General features: G+C 54.3%; 8 protein-coding genes across 8 annotated transcripts; 3 read left to right on the top strand and 5 right to left on the bottom strand.

Moving 5' to 3' along the window:
- Positions 1–407: 407 nt before the first annotated feature.
- BGZ61DRAFT_571193 (uncharacterized protein) lies at positions 408–1282 on the bottom strand. Its single transcript, XM_046256063.1, has one exon. The coding sequence runs from the start codon at positions 1222–1224 to the stop codon at positions 604–606; it is 621 nt and encodes a 206-aa protein (XP_046094521.1). The 5' UTR covers positions 1225–1282; the 3' UTR covers positions 408–603.
- A 688-nt stretch (positions 1283–1970) lies between these two features.
- On the bottom strand, positions 1971–2402 carry BGZ61DRAFT_486870 (glycoside hydrolase; the record flags this gene model as incomplete). The annotated part of the gene is made up of 1 exon (XM_046249900.1): positions 1971–2402. The coding sequence occupies one exon, from the start codon at positions 2400–2402 to the stop codon at positions 1971–1973; it is 432 nt and encodes a 143-aa protein (XP_046094520.1).
- Positions 2403–4889: 2487 nt separating this feature from the next.
- Positions 4890–6099, top strand: BGZ61DRAFT_541241 (uncharacterized protein; the record flags this gene model as incomplete). Its single annotated transcript, XM_046255019.1, has 4 exons — positions 4890–5004; positions 5051–5488; positions 5544–5592; positions 5643–6099. The coding sequence occupies 4 exons, from the start codon at positions 4890–4892 to the stop codon at positions 6097–6099; spliced, it is 1059 nt and encodes a 352-aa protein (XP_046094519.1).
- Positions 6100–6606: 507 nt separating this feature from the next.
- Positions 6607–6909, bottom strand: BGZ61DRAFT_541240 (uncharacterized protein; the record flags this gene model as incomplete). The annotated part of the gene is made up of 1 exon (XM_046255018.1): positions 6607–6909. The coding sequence occupies one exon, from the start codon at positions 6907–6909 to the stop codon at positions 6607–6609; it is 303 nt and encodes a 100-aa protein (XP_046094518.1).
- A 1566-nt stretch (positions 6910–8475) lies between these two features.
- Positions 8476–9183, bottom strand: BGZ61DRAFT_467311 (uncharacterized protein). Its single transcript, XM_046247760.1, has 2 exons — positions 8892–9183; positions 8476–8826 (listed from the first exon to the last, which is right to left on the bottom strand). Exon 1 carries the CDS (start codon positions 9111–9113, stop codon positions 8898–8900), a length of 216 nt encoding a protein of 71 aa, XP_046094517.1. The 5' UTR covers positions 9114–9183; the 3' UTR covers positions 8476–8826; positions 8892–8897.
- A 402-nt stretch (positions 9184–9585) lies between these two features.
- Positions 9586–10911, top strand: BGZ61DRAFT_541239 (uncharacterized protein; the record flags this gene model as incomplete). The annotated part of the gene is made up of 4 exons (XM_046255017.1): positions 9586–9829; positions 9882–10169; positions 10220–10350; positions 10399–10911. 4 exons carry the CDS (start codon positions 9586–9588, stop codon positions 10909–10911), a joined length of 1176 nt encoding a protein of 391 aa, XP_046094516.1.
- On the top strand, positions 10809–11763 carry BGZ61DRAFT_192971 (uncharacterized protein). Its single transcript, XM_046237828.1, has 3 exons — positions 10809–11023; positions 11123–11373; positions 11464–11763. The coding sequence occupies exons 1-3, from the start codon at positions 11001–11003 to the stop codon at positions 11592–11594; spliced, it is 405 nt and encodes a 134-aa protein (XP_046094515.1). The 5' UTR covers positions 10809–11000; the 3' UTR covers positions 11595–11763.
- A 463-nt stretch (positions 11764–12226) lies between these two features.
- On the bottom strand, positions 12227–14310 carry BGZ61DRAFT_486866 (uncharacterized protein; the record flags this gene model as incomplete). The annotated part of the gene is made up of 4 exons (XM_046249899.1): positions 12227–12752; positions 12889–13353; positions 13406–13840; positions 13922–14310. 4 exons carry the CDS (start codon positions 14308–14310, stop codon positions 12227–12229), a joined length of 1815 nt encoding a protein of 604 aa, XP_046094514.1.
- Positions 14311–15022: the final 712 nt, after the last annotated feature.

Here is a 15022-nt window from a genome sequence, read left to right as displayed (position 1 = left end):
TATGGCCTAGATATACGGGACCAGTCAGATTTGATGGGTCCGACCATGTCTCGCAGACGGCGGAAGTGGGCGAGAAGCGCGAGCACAGCGTAGCCCCCGCGCCACAAGGACGGGACTGGTATAGACTAACTAAGCTGAGGGTCGACCTCGAAGCGGCAGCGAGGCTGCCGAGAGAAGGCACCGACATCAGGGATAAGGAAGGGCTTGAATGGAGGCATTGCGCCTTGTGGAAGAATTACAGAGGATCAGGGACGCAGGGACGCAGGGACGCAGCGGCCCATCTGCACAAGGGCTAGAACCCAAGAGTGAGGGACTGGTGGTCGGCCGAGGTTGACAAAGCAGCTAGGAACTTTAGAGCATCCCGGCGGGCGATGTGGAAGCACCCCTCTAACGACGCTTGTTCGATGCTACAACAGGCACAGAGGGGGCACGATAGGGCAATTTTACGATCGCGGTGCAGCCTATGGGAGACACCCGTAGCTGAAGCAGCAGCAGACCCAAAGCTAGCATGGAGGCTAGAGAACTGGGCGAGAACAAGAGTCGACCGGCCTATCAAGGGCACAGCGCTGCCGCACCTCCGGAGACAGGATGGCACACGGGCCACTACCCATAAGGACAAGGCGGAACTCCAGGCCTCGAGATTCTTCCCAACGCCAACCACGGAACTACACGGCATAGAGGATAGCGTCCGACGCGCCACCACGGAGGTACCGGTACCGGCACGGCTGGACTGCACATATGAGGACACCCAGAAGGCCGGGAGCCTAGATGACATCCCGCACGGGCTTCTAAGGCCTGCAGGAGGTCATCAGTTAATGCGCCGACGAGGATAACGAGTGCTAGCCTGGCGCTCTCGACATTCTCCCCATGCTTCCGTGACGCGCAGGTAGCCGTCCTCCGCAAGCCAGATAAGAAGAAGACGGAAGTAGAGCAGCCGAAGGCTTGAAGGCCGATCTCCCTATTGAGAACGGTTGGAAAGGTGATCGAGTCAGAGATGGCAAGGCGCCTCGCTGATGCGGCGGAGGACCACAACATACCCCAATGGCTCAGATGGGTAGTAGGAGAAATAGGACAACGGGGACAGCAATACATGTGCTGCTGGAGGTTGCGAGAGAGAGGCGTGGTCTCGCGGTGGTATCGCATCGCTCCTCGAGCTAGATATTGCATGAGCTTTTCACCGGGTTCACCACACATTAGTAAAATATTGTTGATAAGCTCTGACATGACTGGCAGGACCAGGGACAGTTCGGTAACAGGCTCGGCAGAGACATCGGTTTCCAGGCTGTAGGCCCGTAAATCTTAATTGGGGCGCATTTCTCAATACGAGGAAAATTTCAACCTGCATGCAGAGTCTATGACTTTAAAACAGGGCCAGGTACAGTCCCCTGAGGATGACGCTTCATAGTCATATTGTGGCTTTAGTAAACACTTCCTCATTTCCTTCGTCTTCCTGGCGGGCGTGATTAAATGCGAAAACATACAGAGGCGCGATAGCTCTGTAATATCCACCAACACCGAAGCGCCATATTTCCCCACAATATCGTGATCCCGGTGCCAGCAGATGGTCCAGGTAGTACTCCCCCCCAAAACGTCGTACTACACGTCCAACATACATTGGACCCCAGACCGCATTCAAGCTTACCATTCAAGTAAGCGATGGCCGCCACAACACAATGTAGGCCTTGTCGCGTATCAGACAAGTTGGCTCAGGCGCCAAGAGTCAAGTTCCATGAGCACCTTGGTCAAGTTTGCCAGCTTGGCAGTGGGCACGCAGGCTCCCACAAGCTTTTCGATCTCAGAATCCGGCCTAGAGGACCCTTTGCCACTCGAAGATTGTGCACAACAATGATCTCTTTCCCGTCAGCAATACGGATTGGATCAACAACAACCGAGGCATGGCGACCTCTTGACTACCTCGCAGAAGGGGTCTTAGGCCCCCCCTCCGTTTTTTTTTAAAGTTTATCCAAGCTTTACTCTCCATCTCCCCAGGTGAATTCGATCTCGTGTTGACCCAATCTGGAGATCGTAGAGTTGAGGATCCGGACAGTCTTGACAACGTTGTCGCTTCGGCCGCCAACAGAGCCGATGGACAGACCGTGGCCACCGCTGCAGTTTCCGCCGGTGAAGGTGATGTTGGTTCCAGAGTTGATGGCGAGGCAGTCATCCTGATTCTTGACGATAGCGCCAGAGATGTAGACATCGGTGGAGGAGCCAACATCGAAAGCATCGGTGTTATGTCCGCCCTTGTTGTCTCCCAGCGAGTTGTCCAGGGTAACACCGTACACTCCCAAGTTGGTAACGCTGTTGATGCTGAAAGCCTGGACGGGGGTGTTGAGAACGTTGAGGTTCTTGATGTTGGAGTTCTTGATGACTGACACCGCCACCTTTGGCTGTTGTAGCATGTAAGTGAACCTGATCCGCACTGATCTCTCTTAATGACTGACACCGCCGCCTTTGGCTGTTGTAAGATGTAAGTGAACCTGATCCGCTCTTATTTCTCTACCGATGGCTGACACCGCCACCTTTGGCTGTTATAGGATGTAAGTGAACATGATCCGCTCTGATTTCTCTATCGATGGCTGACACCGCCACCTTTGGCGGCTGTAGTATGTAAGTGAACATGATCCGCCCTGATTTCTCTACCAATGACTGACATCGCCACCTTTGGCTCTTTGTAGCGTGTAAGTTAACAGCCGAAAGTTGAGATGATCTGGTTTTGTCCAATTCATGCGCTAATTTTCTATTCTAGCGTGTGAGTGAACCCGATCGAATCTGTTTCGATCTGTTTACTAACGCGATCGTCAGTCGCCGCTATCGCGGGCAGTGGAGACTGACAACCATAGCGCGGTAGAGCTACTGGTCTAGTATGGTGCTCAGCCGGATTTCCATGGCGATAACCCTTTCACGCCACTGGAGATGGCTGAGATACTTGGTAGCCACACCGTCGTCCGGATGCTGAAATCTGCTGTACGATCTGTAAGGCCATCGAAATTAGCACGGCCGAGCGACGCTCCGTCTGCTAACAGTAGATCAAGTCCACTGATTCAACCGTGACTGCCTGGCAAGCCTAGCAGGTGGGGCGGTGATGGAGTTGCTATGCTCTGTGCGACTGCTTCGGCGTAAGAAGCCAGCAACACGTGAGTTTTCTAGCCACAAACACGCCATTTGACGTATATAAGCGGTTATGATGCTATCGGTGTTAAAGTGACTAGGAGGATGCTGCTGGATTTTCTTCTTATCACGCCAAGCCTTACCCGTCGGGCCCGGAGGTGAGTTATCTTTAGAAGAGGCCGTCGCGATGAAGAGTGGTATTATCGAACAATGATAAGCTCATACAAAGCAGCCGAGGGGATGTTGAGAGAGGCGGTCCGCCGATGAGAGAACGTGCTGGGCAATGAGCGCCCGGATACGCTCTCGGGCGTAACAATCCTGCAAGATCAGGGCAAGTACGTAGAGGCGGAAAGGACGTATCGGCAGGCGCTGGAGGGACGCGCTCACGACAAAGGCGGGAGACTGGGCATCACGGCTTGTGGGCTCCGGACTTCTATTCGTTTCCTTGCATTGCACAGGGTCATCACCTCGTTGGAAGTCGGCTCAACGGGCAGCTACCTCAATGGAAATGGTTTAATGGGCAATTTACCAGCCTTGTGTCTGGGCAAAGGATGGGACCAGCAGGATGTTTGTCGCTGGGAGGGAGGCCTCAAGAAATCTAGACGCATGGCCGTTGGCCTAGCCGGCGGGTGGCACGAGCGGCGTACGCATCGACGCCGTCAGTACGCGTTTCTGAAGCTGGAGTCTGAGAAGTAGACGGTTGTGGCAGCTCATACACCTCCTTCCCCCAGGCCCGCCATGACCGACAGCCATTTTTACCCACCAGCTCATGCGTAGGGGCATGCGGAGTGCTTGAGGGAAGCGCTTCCTGTTTTGCGTCGTAGGGTTTCTGTGGGCATCTCGCCAGCCCGTTTAGGCCTTACCTCAGTGGGCGGTTCCCGATTCGGCCGTACCATCGTAGGGAGGGCCTGTGTCGAGGGGTGGCACTTCTACCTCAGAAGCATCGCGCGGCCATGATCATCTGGGGCCCAACCCCACTGGCGTCGTGTCACATTGGTAGAGGGCTGCGAGCCGGCTGTCTGTCGGAATCTTCGCGTCGGTGTAGACCAGGAACTCGAAGGTGGTTGGCACGAGGGCCTGACACCATCAGCCTAGCTGGGAAAGTCGTCGCGCCGCAAATACTTCGTGAAAACTTGGTCTCCAGCTGCCTCTTCTCTCATTGCGCAACGCTGAAGAGGATAAATAAGCCCGTCTGGTCGTCTTGGACGCATTCACGGCAGCCGCGATGACTCGGACAAACTCCTGAGCGGCCAGCTATAGGTAATAAACTGTGACCAGAGCTAAGAAGCACGCCATCTAGAAGCGAACCTTGCAGTGCTGGCAATGGACCCAGAAAGCGGACGAGCATGGGTCGAACGAGCTTGGGTACTTGGGGGAGTACGTTCGGGTACATGGCAGAGGAGCAAGTGGGGTTGCTAGAGGTCGCCGGCTTAAAGCGGCGACGATTCTGTGGCACTTCCGATTAGAGGGCAAGCCTGCCGATTCTGGCGGCAAAGTCGCCGTCGCATTGTTTATAGTAGTTAACGTTCCTCAGGAATCTGCGAGTCTCTTAGTAATACAATGGGTAAAGTAACGGACCGATTCTGGACCACTTGTCCGGGATTTGCCTCGGGCCATTTCTTGCCCACCATCTGCCCTAACCCATCCACTCACCTTAGCGAACGATGACGGAGCTGTCCAGGATCTCATCCACGAGTTCTACACATCCGGCGATTTGAGTATATAAGCATTTTCGCCGCAAACACTTGTCGAATCGTTCCCACTCTGCACCACGGACGATGCCTCCAGTCGACCTTGGCCTCGCGATCTTTCGGTGGCCTCCCGTTGCGGCAGCGGCAAAGCTAGACAACGCAACGCGGAGCCAACTTCGTCAAGACCAGAGCCGATGCCTCGGTTCGCCGCCCGAGCCAGAGGGTCCGACCGCGCCTACCTTCCCCAGGAGGATACCGACCGCTGCCCTCGGATTCGCTCTTTGGAGAACTTAAACGCCGACGTCGTTGTGATCTCCGACGACACGACGACGACGGCGGCAGAGCCGCCTCCGGTTCTGACGATTCTGACGATTCTGACGATTCTGACGATTCTGACGCCGAGTTTCCCTCCATTGACGAGCTTTACGCGCATGTAAACCCCCGCCTAGACGGGCGGCTAGTTGAGTCTCGTCCGTTAGCCTTGGAAGGACGTCGAGTCGCTGACGGGATCCTAGAAAGTCCTAGCGAGGTCCTTGATCATACCTACGATAGCTCCATGGAGTCGCCAGCCGCGGACGTGCCTAAGCACAAAGATGGCAACCCAGCCGCCGACGATTCTGACGCCTTATATCCTGACATTGACGAGATTCTCAGGCATTCAGACTCCTATCTAGACAGGAGGCCAAGTGAGTCCCATGTGCTGGCCTGGGAAGGATATTGAAACCTCTGATGGGGTCCTAGACAGTCCAAGTGAGATCTTTGATCCTACCCACGATGACCCCATGGACTGGTCAGCCATCGAGGTGCTGGAGTCAAGCCCACATGCCGGACCGAGGATAGCAACACCACAACTTACACCCTCACGCCATTCGTCTCCGCCAGCAGCATCGCCTCCGCCGGTGGCGCCCCGGTCACTTTGCGGTTCGTCAGGTCGCACCAGCGAGAGTCCCCCACGGCCGATCTCATCCCTGCGACTGCGATGGGTGAGGGTACGTGCGGGGCGCTGGACGAGATCGACCGGCGGTCTCCCCGGCGGCGCAATCGCGAATCCCGCCCGTTCCACGCGACTTCTCGCGGCCCCGAATACCGCATCGCAGACGCCCATGGGAGGGACGACGACGAAGTTGAGCTACCGTCCGACCAGCCCAGTTGCCGGCTCAGTCGCTTCCGCAGGGGCAGTGCCGCTATCGAGAGGATTGGCGAGAACGCCACGGCGACGGGGACTACGAACAAGAGTCGATCGACGAGGCCGACGATGACGACGACGAGCCACCACCACGCAAGTGTCGCAAACTGACCCCTCCCACCCGAACGGCGCCTAGCGGTGTCGGCTCTCGACGGGTCCGCTTAGGACCTGCTCTGGCCCGACCCTGGCCAAGGAGATCGTCTCGGTCGTGCACCATGCCCACCCCCTCGCAGTTAAGCCCGTCGTAGACTGGAAACGACCTGGACACGCTTGCGCGACATTTGAGGAGTGGCGACTCCAGGATGTCTGTCTCAAGCGCGTGATGGGAGCAGGGTATGACAACCTTCCAGCTGCAATTCACTTGGGATCCACACGGACATAAGACTTGCCCCCCAAAGCTGGGACTAACCTTCGTCCTGTTATACTTTTGTTTCGAATGCTGAAAGAAGATGAAAATTGGAGAACCCCCTTGAGTAGAAGACTTACCACAGACTCCATAGAGAGGGAGAGGTGAGAGGGGCAGACACGGCGAGACGAAAGAAATGAATTCAGCAGACTACCTCAACTGTTGATCAACCCTCGTCATTCATCCGGTCTCGCCAGCCATCGTCGGCCATCTCAGGTCCACATTTCATGCTTCATGCTTGACAACCAAAGGGACTGGTTTGGGTATTCGTCCAAGGCCATGCGCACGTATTCGTGCCAATCATCGTTCCAACCACCGTTCGCATATGTAGCCGTCGAATATTCCCAGTAGGTCGGATACCACGACGCAAACTCCCAGTCGATGATGATTGGCGTCCCATCGGGCTGCACCATGACGTTCTTTCTCTGGAAGTCGTTGTGGGTGAAGACGGGAGAGCCATCGCCGCGAAGGACAGTCGGCAGGACATGTTGGTAATACCGAGTCTTGTGGGCCATCCGCTCGCCGGTTTCGAGAAGGTATATCCGAATAATGCATCAGTTCGTCCTCGGTTGCAAACGATGTCTTGACCTCGTGGGCACCCTGCGTCGCCGAGAACAATGATCGTCGGATCAAACCCTAGCTGCTCCTCGTACATCCAGAGAAACCCGAGGATCGTAGGCTTAGTTAGATATGCCGAATGGGATTGCTGAGCAGAAGATGCAGCTTGAGTAAATTAATTGGCAGCCATTAAAACACGACTAACTTACACACATTTGAGCGACTCTAAGGGCCGATGCCGATTAACTCCGGACTCGCCGGCCCCACTCGGCCAAGGCCTCGGTCTCTCCGCCCCGTTGAGAGCTTTTCGGTAAGTTCCCCAGTCCATTCATACGTGAATGAGGTTGCTAACACTCATAGCTATCTTGGTTTGTTAACAAGCCCCTGATCCCACCTTTGAGGCAGCAGGATGGCGAGCGGCTTCGAACAATCAAGGGTTCAGTGAGGCGACCAAGAATGAGGCACGGTGGTGGTACTGGAAGACCAAAGCCATTCTTACCGAGATGATGGGACTTGGATTCCATGCTTCGGCGCAGGGGAAGAGAAATCGAGGTTGGTGCTGACGGATGGTGCGAGACCTTGATTAGACGGAAGTAGAGTAAAAAAGAAATTGATTTCTTGCCTCAGAGTACACGATCTCTGGCAGCCATTGTAAATACATTTTGAACGAGCGTCGTCTAGCTTTCTGCACCCGCCAGGGAGAGCGCCATTCTGAAGACATTGCTCGCAAATCATCCACTAGACCACCTCTTTAACTCTAGCATGAGAGATCATAGCAGACGTCGCGAACTTGTCTCCATCGCGGGGCTGTTGGCAGATTTCCCTGGCCAGAGGGGGCTTCAATAGCAATCTGCCACCGACTTCCACTCTCTTCTGCTAAATTGCTCTTAGCAAGGGCCCCAATCCCAATCACATCGATAGAGCTCCCAAGCATCATACGGAAGCTCCTGAGGAACTAGAGTAGAGATCGGAATAGGTTCTTGGCTACATAACACAAAGGTCTTCCGACCCCTCGAGTCTCTGGCCTTAGGTTTTCCGCACCTGTTGGGACGCCCTCTCGCGGCGTAGCATTTCTATCAGAAATCTCAGTCCAGTATTCTTGATGGAGGTGACCTAACATACTGGTGTAACTGAATATTGAGCACTTGAGATGCTGAGAAATGAGAGGCAATAGGAGCGCTTGCTCTGCTTGAGGTGCGACGCCTAACCCATCCCTTGCTCTTGGTAGTTCACCTGTAACTCTGTCCTTGGCATGCTCTGTCCTACTATGTCCCCACTTTGATCGACCCTGAACGAAAGCGCCTCAAGGGTCATCCCCTTGCGTTGCGGCCATCTCCGAGTCTATGACGTGTCAGGTGGCCTTGTTTGCCTTGGTCGCGGAAGCAATCCGATGCTCAACAGCCAGTCGCTTGTCTGCGATTTGGCTAGACCCAACCGGATAGGAACCCGCGCCAGTGATGTTGATTCTCGCCCCCTCCCCCCAACGCGTTATCTTTTCGTCGTTCCCGTCTTCACCATCGATGTCGAGGGCGCGCAAGCCCACGCATTGCCATGTCAGTCCAAACCTTCCATGACGGTCGAGGGGCCCTTTCGCACGGGTCGACGGCGGATTTGGTTAAGAGAGGCGGAGCAGAATCGAACAAAGCTCTTCTTGGTCGTGCAAGGGCATAAAAGGTCGTGAAGGGTTGGAGAGGGGAGACTGTTGGTCGTCCTCCACAAGCGTCATAGCTGCAAGCCCCGTCATGGTACCATCGTCTCGATTGGGTGATATGCGTCTGAAGTGATTCCTTCTGGCAGCTCAAGAAGCATCGCGTGCGTGCTCGAGTGTCTCGTCCCTACCAGAGTATCGCAATCACCAGAGCCGTTGTCGGGGTCTATATTACATCTGCGGTTAATGAACATTCCGTGGGTAGTTGATAAAAGACGTGGTGAGAGATACCTTTTCTCAGCGAGCAATTGAACCGTAGCTAGTAAGGATGCAAGAGAAGTCGGTGTTTGATGGTTGATGGTCCTGGTGAAAGGAATCACCACTCAAGATAAGGAAGGACGAAGTGGAAGACGACGATGCAGGCGACGCGTTCAAAACACGCACGCGTCTAAATGACGCAACCACCGTGACGTGACGGAGAAGCCAATCAAGTGCGGCAATGCGCGATCGCATAAATTGATTACGTCTAAGCCCCGGGCCAAGACCTGCGTTGATGCCTGGCTCACCCTGAAGAAGGGGGCGGGTGAGCCGGGTGAGCCAGCTCCGGCAGAGCTCACCCGGCCCCGCTGGGTCGCGCGATTGGCTGTGGCATAAGAGCAAACGACGCATCTTCACGGTAATCCCTAGATTGTGGATGGTCTGTGCTGTGATAGAGGGTGTCGCGTGGCGTGTCGCGACAAAAATGTGGAATGACGACGAGGAATCCATGCGATTCCCGTCATTACGAAATTCTCGGCCGCGCTTCACGGTTCCGGAACGTCCCTGGGTCCTTTCGATACTGGCACCGAAGTTCGGCTTGCCTGATGGGTCCTTTTCGCTGATTGGACGTCATATCGGGCACGGACTACCTTCTCGTGCGGACTTTGTCCCCAACTGTCTGCGTGTTTGGATATTCTTCCGTCGTTGCCCAACTCCAGCTGGCGTCATGGCGGCCGGTATCCAGGGAAAGTGGCACGTCGCCAATGGCTTGGTGGGATCGCCATCCCAAGGAACAAATGGTCACCGCCAGCGCAAGCGCAAGCGCTCTCCTGCTGGAACACTGAAGGCTCAGGCTCAGCAAAGCCCTTTTTCACTTTCGGGAACTCTAGCGCAAGACGAGTTGCTCGACTACTACACAGTTGAACCCCGCCAACAATGGGACAAAATGAGTCGATATAATAGCTTCATTCGTACGACTACGCAGACCACTCCCTTTATCAAGGCACTGACAATTTGTTGTAGTCAAGGACAAGAAATTCGAGCGGGGAGACTTCGCTCTGGTGGCCAACGAAACGACTCTCAAGAGAGCGAATAATGCACGAGACTCGAAACAGACCACCGACGAATCGAGTCACTTCTGGATCGCCTACATCCTAGAAATTAGAGCTGCTGATGAGAATAGGGTGTTTGCTCGGGTTTACTGGATGTACTGGCCAGATGAACTACCGCCAGGTACGTTCAACGGCGAGAAATCCATCCGAGGACGCCAGCCATACCATGGTCGCAATGAGCTTATAGCATCCAACCACAGTGAGTGATGCAAAAGAAATGCTCCAACATGGGTTAGTGACACAATCTAGTGGATGTCATCGATGTACTGTGCGTCGAGGGGCCTGCATCCGTGAAGAAATGGATGGAATCCTCAGATGACGAGCTCAATTCAGATTTCTTTTGGCGACAGAGATTTGACTGTCATCAGAAACGACTCACGGTGTGTCTTTCTAAGCAAACTATATCAGTTCAGCACTAATCCACATAGTCTGTCGAACAAATTTGTAGATGCGAGCTCCCTGCTAACCCACACCGACGCACAATCGGCTGCTCAACATGCGGCATGTGGTTTCATGAATGGTGCCTCATATGGGACACTCTTGAACGGCTTCGAAATAGACTACAGGACGGTGAGGGCACCCTCCCTGGGAAATGGACGCGAGCCGACGGAAGTAATTGCCCGGGCGATCTCAGTTGCTCCGATGCGGAGACGGATGGCCAGGAGACACTTGCCATGATGTCAAAGGGTATGGATATCTTAGAAGCCATCGTATCCCGATCATTGGCACAGTTGCTAGAGCACGGGCGTGAGGACGAGCAGACCGAGACGGTAGCGCGGGAACCTAATCCTTACAGGACGCTACCGAGTCCGTTCGAGGCGATACTGAAGTTGGATGAGGGAACGATCGTGGTGGAGATTAAAAACTCGAGGAAGGAAGGACCTCGGTCTACATTCTTGGCTGAGGTTCACTGCTCAGGTTGCGGCGGCCCCATGAGATGACTTTTCCAACATCAGATTGATGGCGCGGTAGTGAAGACAAGGGTGCAGCTCCTGGTACACCAGGGGCTGTATACGCGGCATGGGCAACTATGTTGAGCGGCGAAAGCCTCAGGTAATGGTGCATTTCGTTGAGTATTTTTCTTCTCTATTATAGTACGGGAGAGAACAAAAAGATGGCAGATTCTCACTCATCTGAAGATTGACTGGCTAGCGATTGTCGAGTCACACGAGCTACCTCCGCCAAGTCTGCCGTGACCATCATGAAAGCCTGGGGATTTGATGCCATCGATGTCGAATACCCTACCAACGATACAGAGGCTACCAACCTGGTTCTCCTTCTGAAGGCCGTTCGAGATGAGTTGGACTCATACGCAGCCCAGCACACCTCTGATTATCACTTTCATCCAGGGTGTTGCACATCATTAGCGGCGAAAGGAAAGAAAAGACACAACCAATACCGTTGTAAGATTACACCCATGGACAAGTCGCCTCCGGCTCATCCATGCCACTCCTAACGACCCTTCTCACGCGAGCCTCTTCTCCCCGGTGAAGTTCTAGGATTCAAGCCCCAGACGCATTGCCGCTTCGTTCATGCGAAGATCCACATCCGGACAGCAGCCCTTCTTGAATTAGACGTCTACCCTCGACTAGGGGAGATTTGTGAGATGACTCGGGCTGAGTGAAGCTACTCCCCCTAAGCTTGCCACAGTCAGCCTGTTCTTGTGGCTGAATGCTACCCATCCTGGGCATCAATCTTTCGCCTAGTCAGGGGCTTGCCGCCTGGATACGAGCTCTTTGTCGCATGCCAATAGTGCCGAGGAGGGAGGGGAAGAAGGGGCCTTGTATACATTTTGGAAGCAGGTAGGGAAAGGAGGCGCCGAGCTCTTGGGGTCCGCAAATCTGGGAGTCCGCGAATATGCATATTGTAGCATGTACGCAAAGGTCGTATTTGAATTGCACAATATTCATGCTAGTTTCAGAGTAACGGGCATGATGCGATTTCTAGACTGGGCCAGAGTGAATGCGAATTTGGTCTTGGAAAGTGGCTGCTCAAGAGGAACCTGAAGACAGCCCTTTCTCGGTGTTGATTCTAATGCTAGACAAAATTAGAACATGCCGTGGCTGGAGGCAGACCTATGACCTAGTCACCCCGGCTTGTCATGCTACAGCCTGCGTTGAAGAGGACCTCGACCTGTGCAGGTTGACAGACATTCACGGCACTCTGTGGATTGCGAGTCGACCCTGCCACTTCGTCCCCTGGGCTACCAGCTCCTGCTCAGCTGCGGCTTTTCGCCATAGAGCAGATGGACATGCATCACGCCCGGACAACGGGCGGATTATTCCCAAACCCATCCCACGCTTCCTGTTCTAGCTGTGCTCCCAGATCCTCTTCCTCCATCATACAAGCATTCTCCAACATATTCGTCCATTTGCCGCTCGTGCCCGCATGGCTGTGCTTCAGGTGCTGTCTGAAGTGATCCGCCCGGTAAAACTTCTTGGATGAGTTGCATTCCCTAAACTTGTGCACCTCCTGCATGTGCCTGATCCGCTCATCCCAGTCCTGCTCCGTGGCGTGTCTAAACACGTTGTCGCCACTCAGCGTACCCGCCCCCGGGCTCCATCCAGATCGCGGAAACTCGTCACCGCAATAGCCACAAGTATCAGCTTCGGCAGGTCGGTTTGCCGACTCGTGGAACGCGCGGTCGTAGCTGGAAAGGGCGGAGCAGCACCACGCATGACGGCGGACGTGGAGTGAGTTTTGATGGCGCTCCGCCTCATTCTTGTTCTTGAACCGGTTTCCACAGAACGAGCATTCGTATTGCTTCTCGGCCGCATGAGCGCTGAAATTTCCGTTAGCTGTAGGTTTCACATAAATCGTAATCGGGACCTCGCGTTGTCCAAGCCGTAGAGCGAGGCCGAGACTCGGGGGTACAAGGGGCTCATCTCAGGCACACAAGAGGGTAGATTATCACTTACTGTAGCTCCTCTTCCGTTTCGAACTTCTTTGGCTTCCTTGGGCAACATTTACATACTTTAAGTAAGCTTAGTTGCGTAGAACCGCCAGGCTTCTGTAGACTAGTGAGCTTAGGAGGGCTGGCGCTAGAGACGGTTCTAGCATCTGCTGGCACACGACCTGAGATCAGGTTTCTTGAGCTAGGAGTGAGAGAGATGGGCGTGTTATACGAAGAGCTGCATGTAGGCGAGATGCTACCAGACGAGAAGCCAGTGGGTGAGTTTTCTGTGGTAACACTCGCAGGGATTGACATGGAAGACATGTACGAGTTGGACTGAGATGCCGATGACGACGTCGAGATACATAAGCCTTGGGGAATAGTGCCGAGACATAGCGTCGGTGACCGTCGAGATCCTACATCGCGGCAACGGAGAAGATGGGGTTGAGTGGCCAGGGGGTGGTCAATTTGCGGACTAGCTGCTCTTCGCCTTTGGTCACCAGTCAGGTTCGGGTCCTTCAATGTGAAGTCTCTTCACTCACGAAGTCTCTACCATATCCATATCCTCAGCACTACTGAACTCGTAACTCCTTATTGATGCAGCATCATCGCTGTTATTCCTTCGCGATCGAGATCGTGATGAGTGGTCAATGTCGCAGCTGTCATTTGGCGAGCGGTCACCATAGTGGAAGATCTCAGCACGTGGCGAGACTGCAGAGTGCAGTGACGTTTCTGTGAATCGTGCGGGAAAGTCGAGGACTGGGCATGTTTGAAATGGAAGCTGGGCAAACCGATTCTCGGTGGGAGGTCTTCGAGAAAGGAGTTCATTTAGGGAGGCACTCAGGATTGGTCGAGGAGGTGACTTGTCAATAGACCGGCTGGGAATGAGCTTCATCTTCATGCTGTCGCCATGGATTTCGGCTGGAGACTTGAAGTGGAAGGCATTGTGACCCATACCAAACTCGCTGGGGGCAGACCTAAGAACCAAATGTTACATATTGAAAAGGCATATATGGGACCTTATTGGTGCTGGCGGGGCCCCATAAACAAGATCGTACCTCTCTGTCGACGAGTAGCTGACGTATCCCTCGTCTCGATCGCCAATGGTACCAGCATTGTCCCTCTTATAGTTAGGTGGATCTTCCGCAAAGGACGAGCCCATGCTCCCATAGTCGCTGGCAATAGACGCCGGTGCGTGACCATAGTCTCTTCTATCCCTCATGCCGTCTGGGTGATGTGGTAGGTCAACAGTGCCGGGAACGTATCGTGGAGGCGGGAGAGGAGGAGGGACGTCGTCTGGAGTCTCGAGTCTGGGTATTGACATGGCCGGACTTCCCCCAAAGGGCACGTCGTGATGATTCCCATGACTTCGAAAACGGTCGGCCGAGGGGACTATGATGGTAGGGAGCGCCGGGCCGGGTTCCCTATACTGTGGCGGTAAGGCCATGGTAGATTAGCTTGACGGGTTGACGTCTCGAGCTGAGGATGGAGCAAGAGTACGAGGCAAGGTAAAGGGAACGGAAGGTCGGAGCGACAGAAACCAGGATGACGGTGCCAACTCCCGTCATAGAAAATGTGGTAAATCTGTGCAACCCTTTTTGTCAATCCTCCTACGCCGCTCTCGCAGTTCCTTGGTGTCTCGTTGGGCCAGGATTAGACTCGCAGTGGCGATAGCCTCGGGGGTGAAGTGGTAGGTCAACGATGTGGGGGAGGTATCGTGGACTCCGGAAGACGGAATCTCCCGGCCACGAATTGGCATGGGCGTGGAAAGACCGATGGCATCTCTCCCTTGGCCCTCACCAGCGGCTTCTTCCGGCGCTCTCTGGATCTGCTGAATCTCATCGTCCCGTGACTAAAATCCTGTGAGTACGATGTATATTGGCTCAAGGCTCGATCAACCAAATCCTTCCCTCGACACACAACTGATTGGAAAGCATCGGATGCTAGCTCCAATCACCATTGTCTCGGTCCCAGGTGTTGTGGCTAGTGCGCACTGCTACGGCACCAGCGGATAGCGCTAAGGTGGGAGTTCGCATACGCAGGTCTACAGAGTGAGGGGTTTCTCGCAGAACTGAACTGTGAGAAAACCTGCATCAGCAGCGATGCGAACATGCCACGATAGAATCTCAATGTCTTCTTCTCTGGCCTGAAGATTGGGT

The sequence above is a fragment of the Ilyonectria robusta genome (genome assembly GCF_021365365.1).
Source record: "Ilyonectria robusta strain PMI_751 chromosome Unknown BGZ61scaffold_57, whole genome shotgun sequence".
In the NCBI taxonomy this organism is placed as follows: Eukaryota; Fungi; Ascomycota; class Sordariomycetes; order Hypocreales; family Nectriaceae; genus Ilyonectria; species Ilyonectria robusta.
The sequence above is the reverse complement of the archived record's forward strand: the minus strand, read 5'-3'. Positions and strand labels throughout refer to the sequence as shown.

Bases quoted from the DNA above. Each gene is read 5' to 3' on its own strand.
- BGZ61DRAFT_571193 (XM_046256063.1), bottom strand. From the start codon at position 1,224: ATGTCAGAGCTTATCAACAATATTTTACTAATGTGTGGTGAACCCGGT.
- BGZ61DRAFT_467311 (XM_046247760.1), bottom strand. From the start codon at position 9,113: ATGCGATCGCGCATTGCCGCACTTGATTGGCTTCTCCGTCACGTCACG.
- BGZ61DRAFT_192971 (XM_046237828.1), top strand. From the start codon at position 11,001: ATGTTGAGCGGCGAAAGCCTCAG. The intron at 11,024-11,122 runs GTAATGGTGCAT...TTGACTGGCTAG, and splicing joins TTGAGCGGCGAAAGCCTCAG to CGATTGTCGAGTCACACGAG. The intron at 11,374-11,463 runs GTAAGATTACAC...TCCCCGGTGAAG, and splicing joins AAGACACAACCAATACCGTT to TTCTAGGATTCAAGCCCCAG.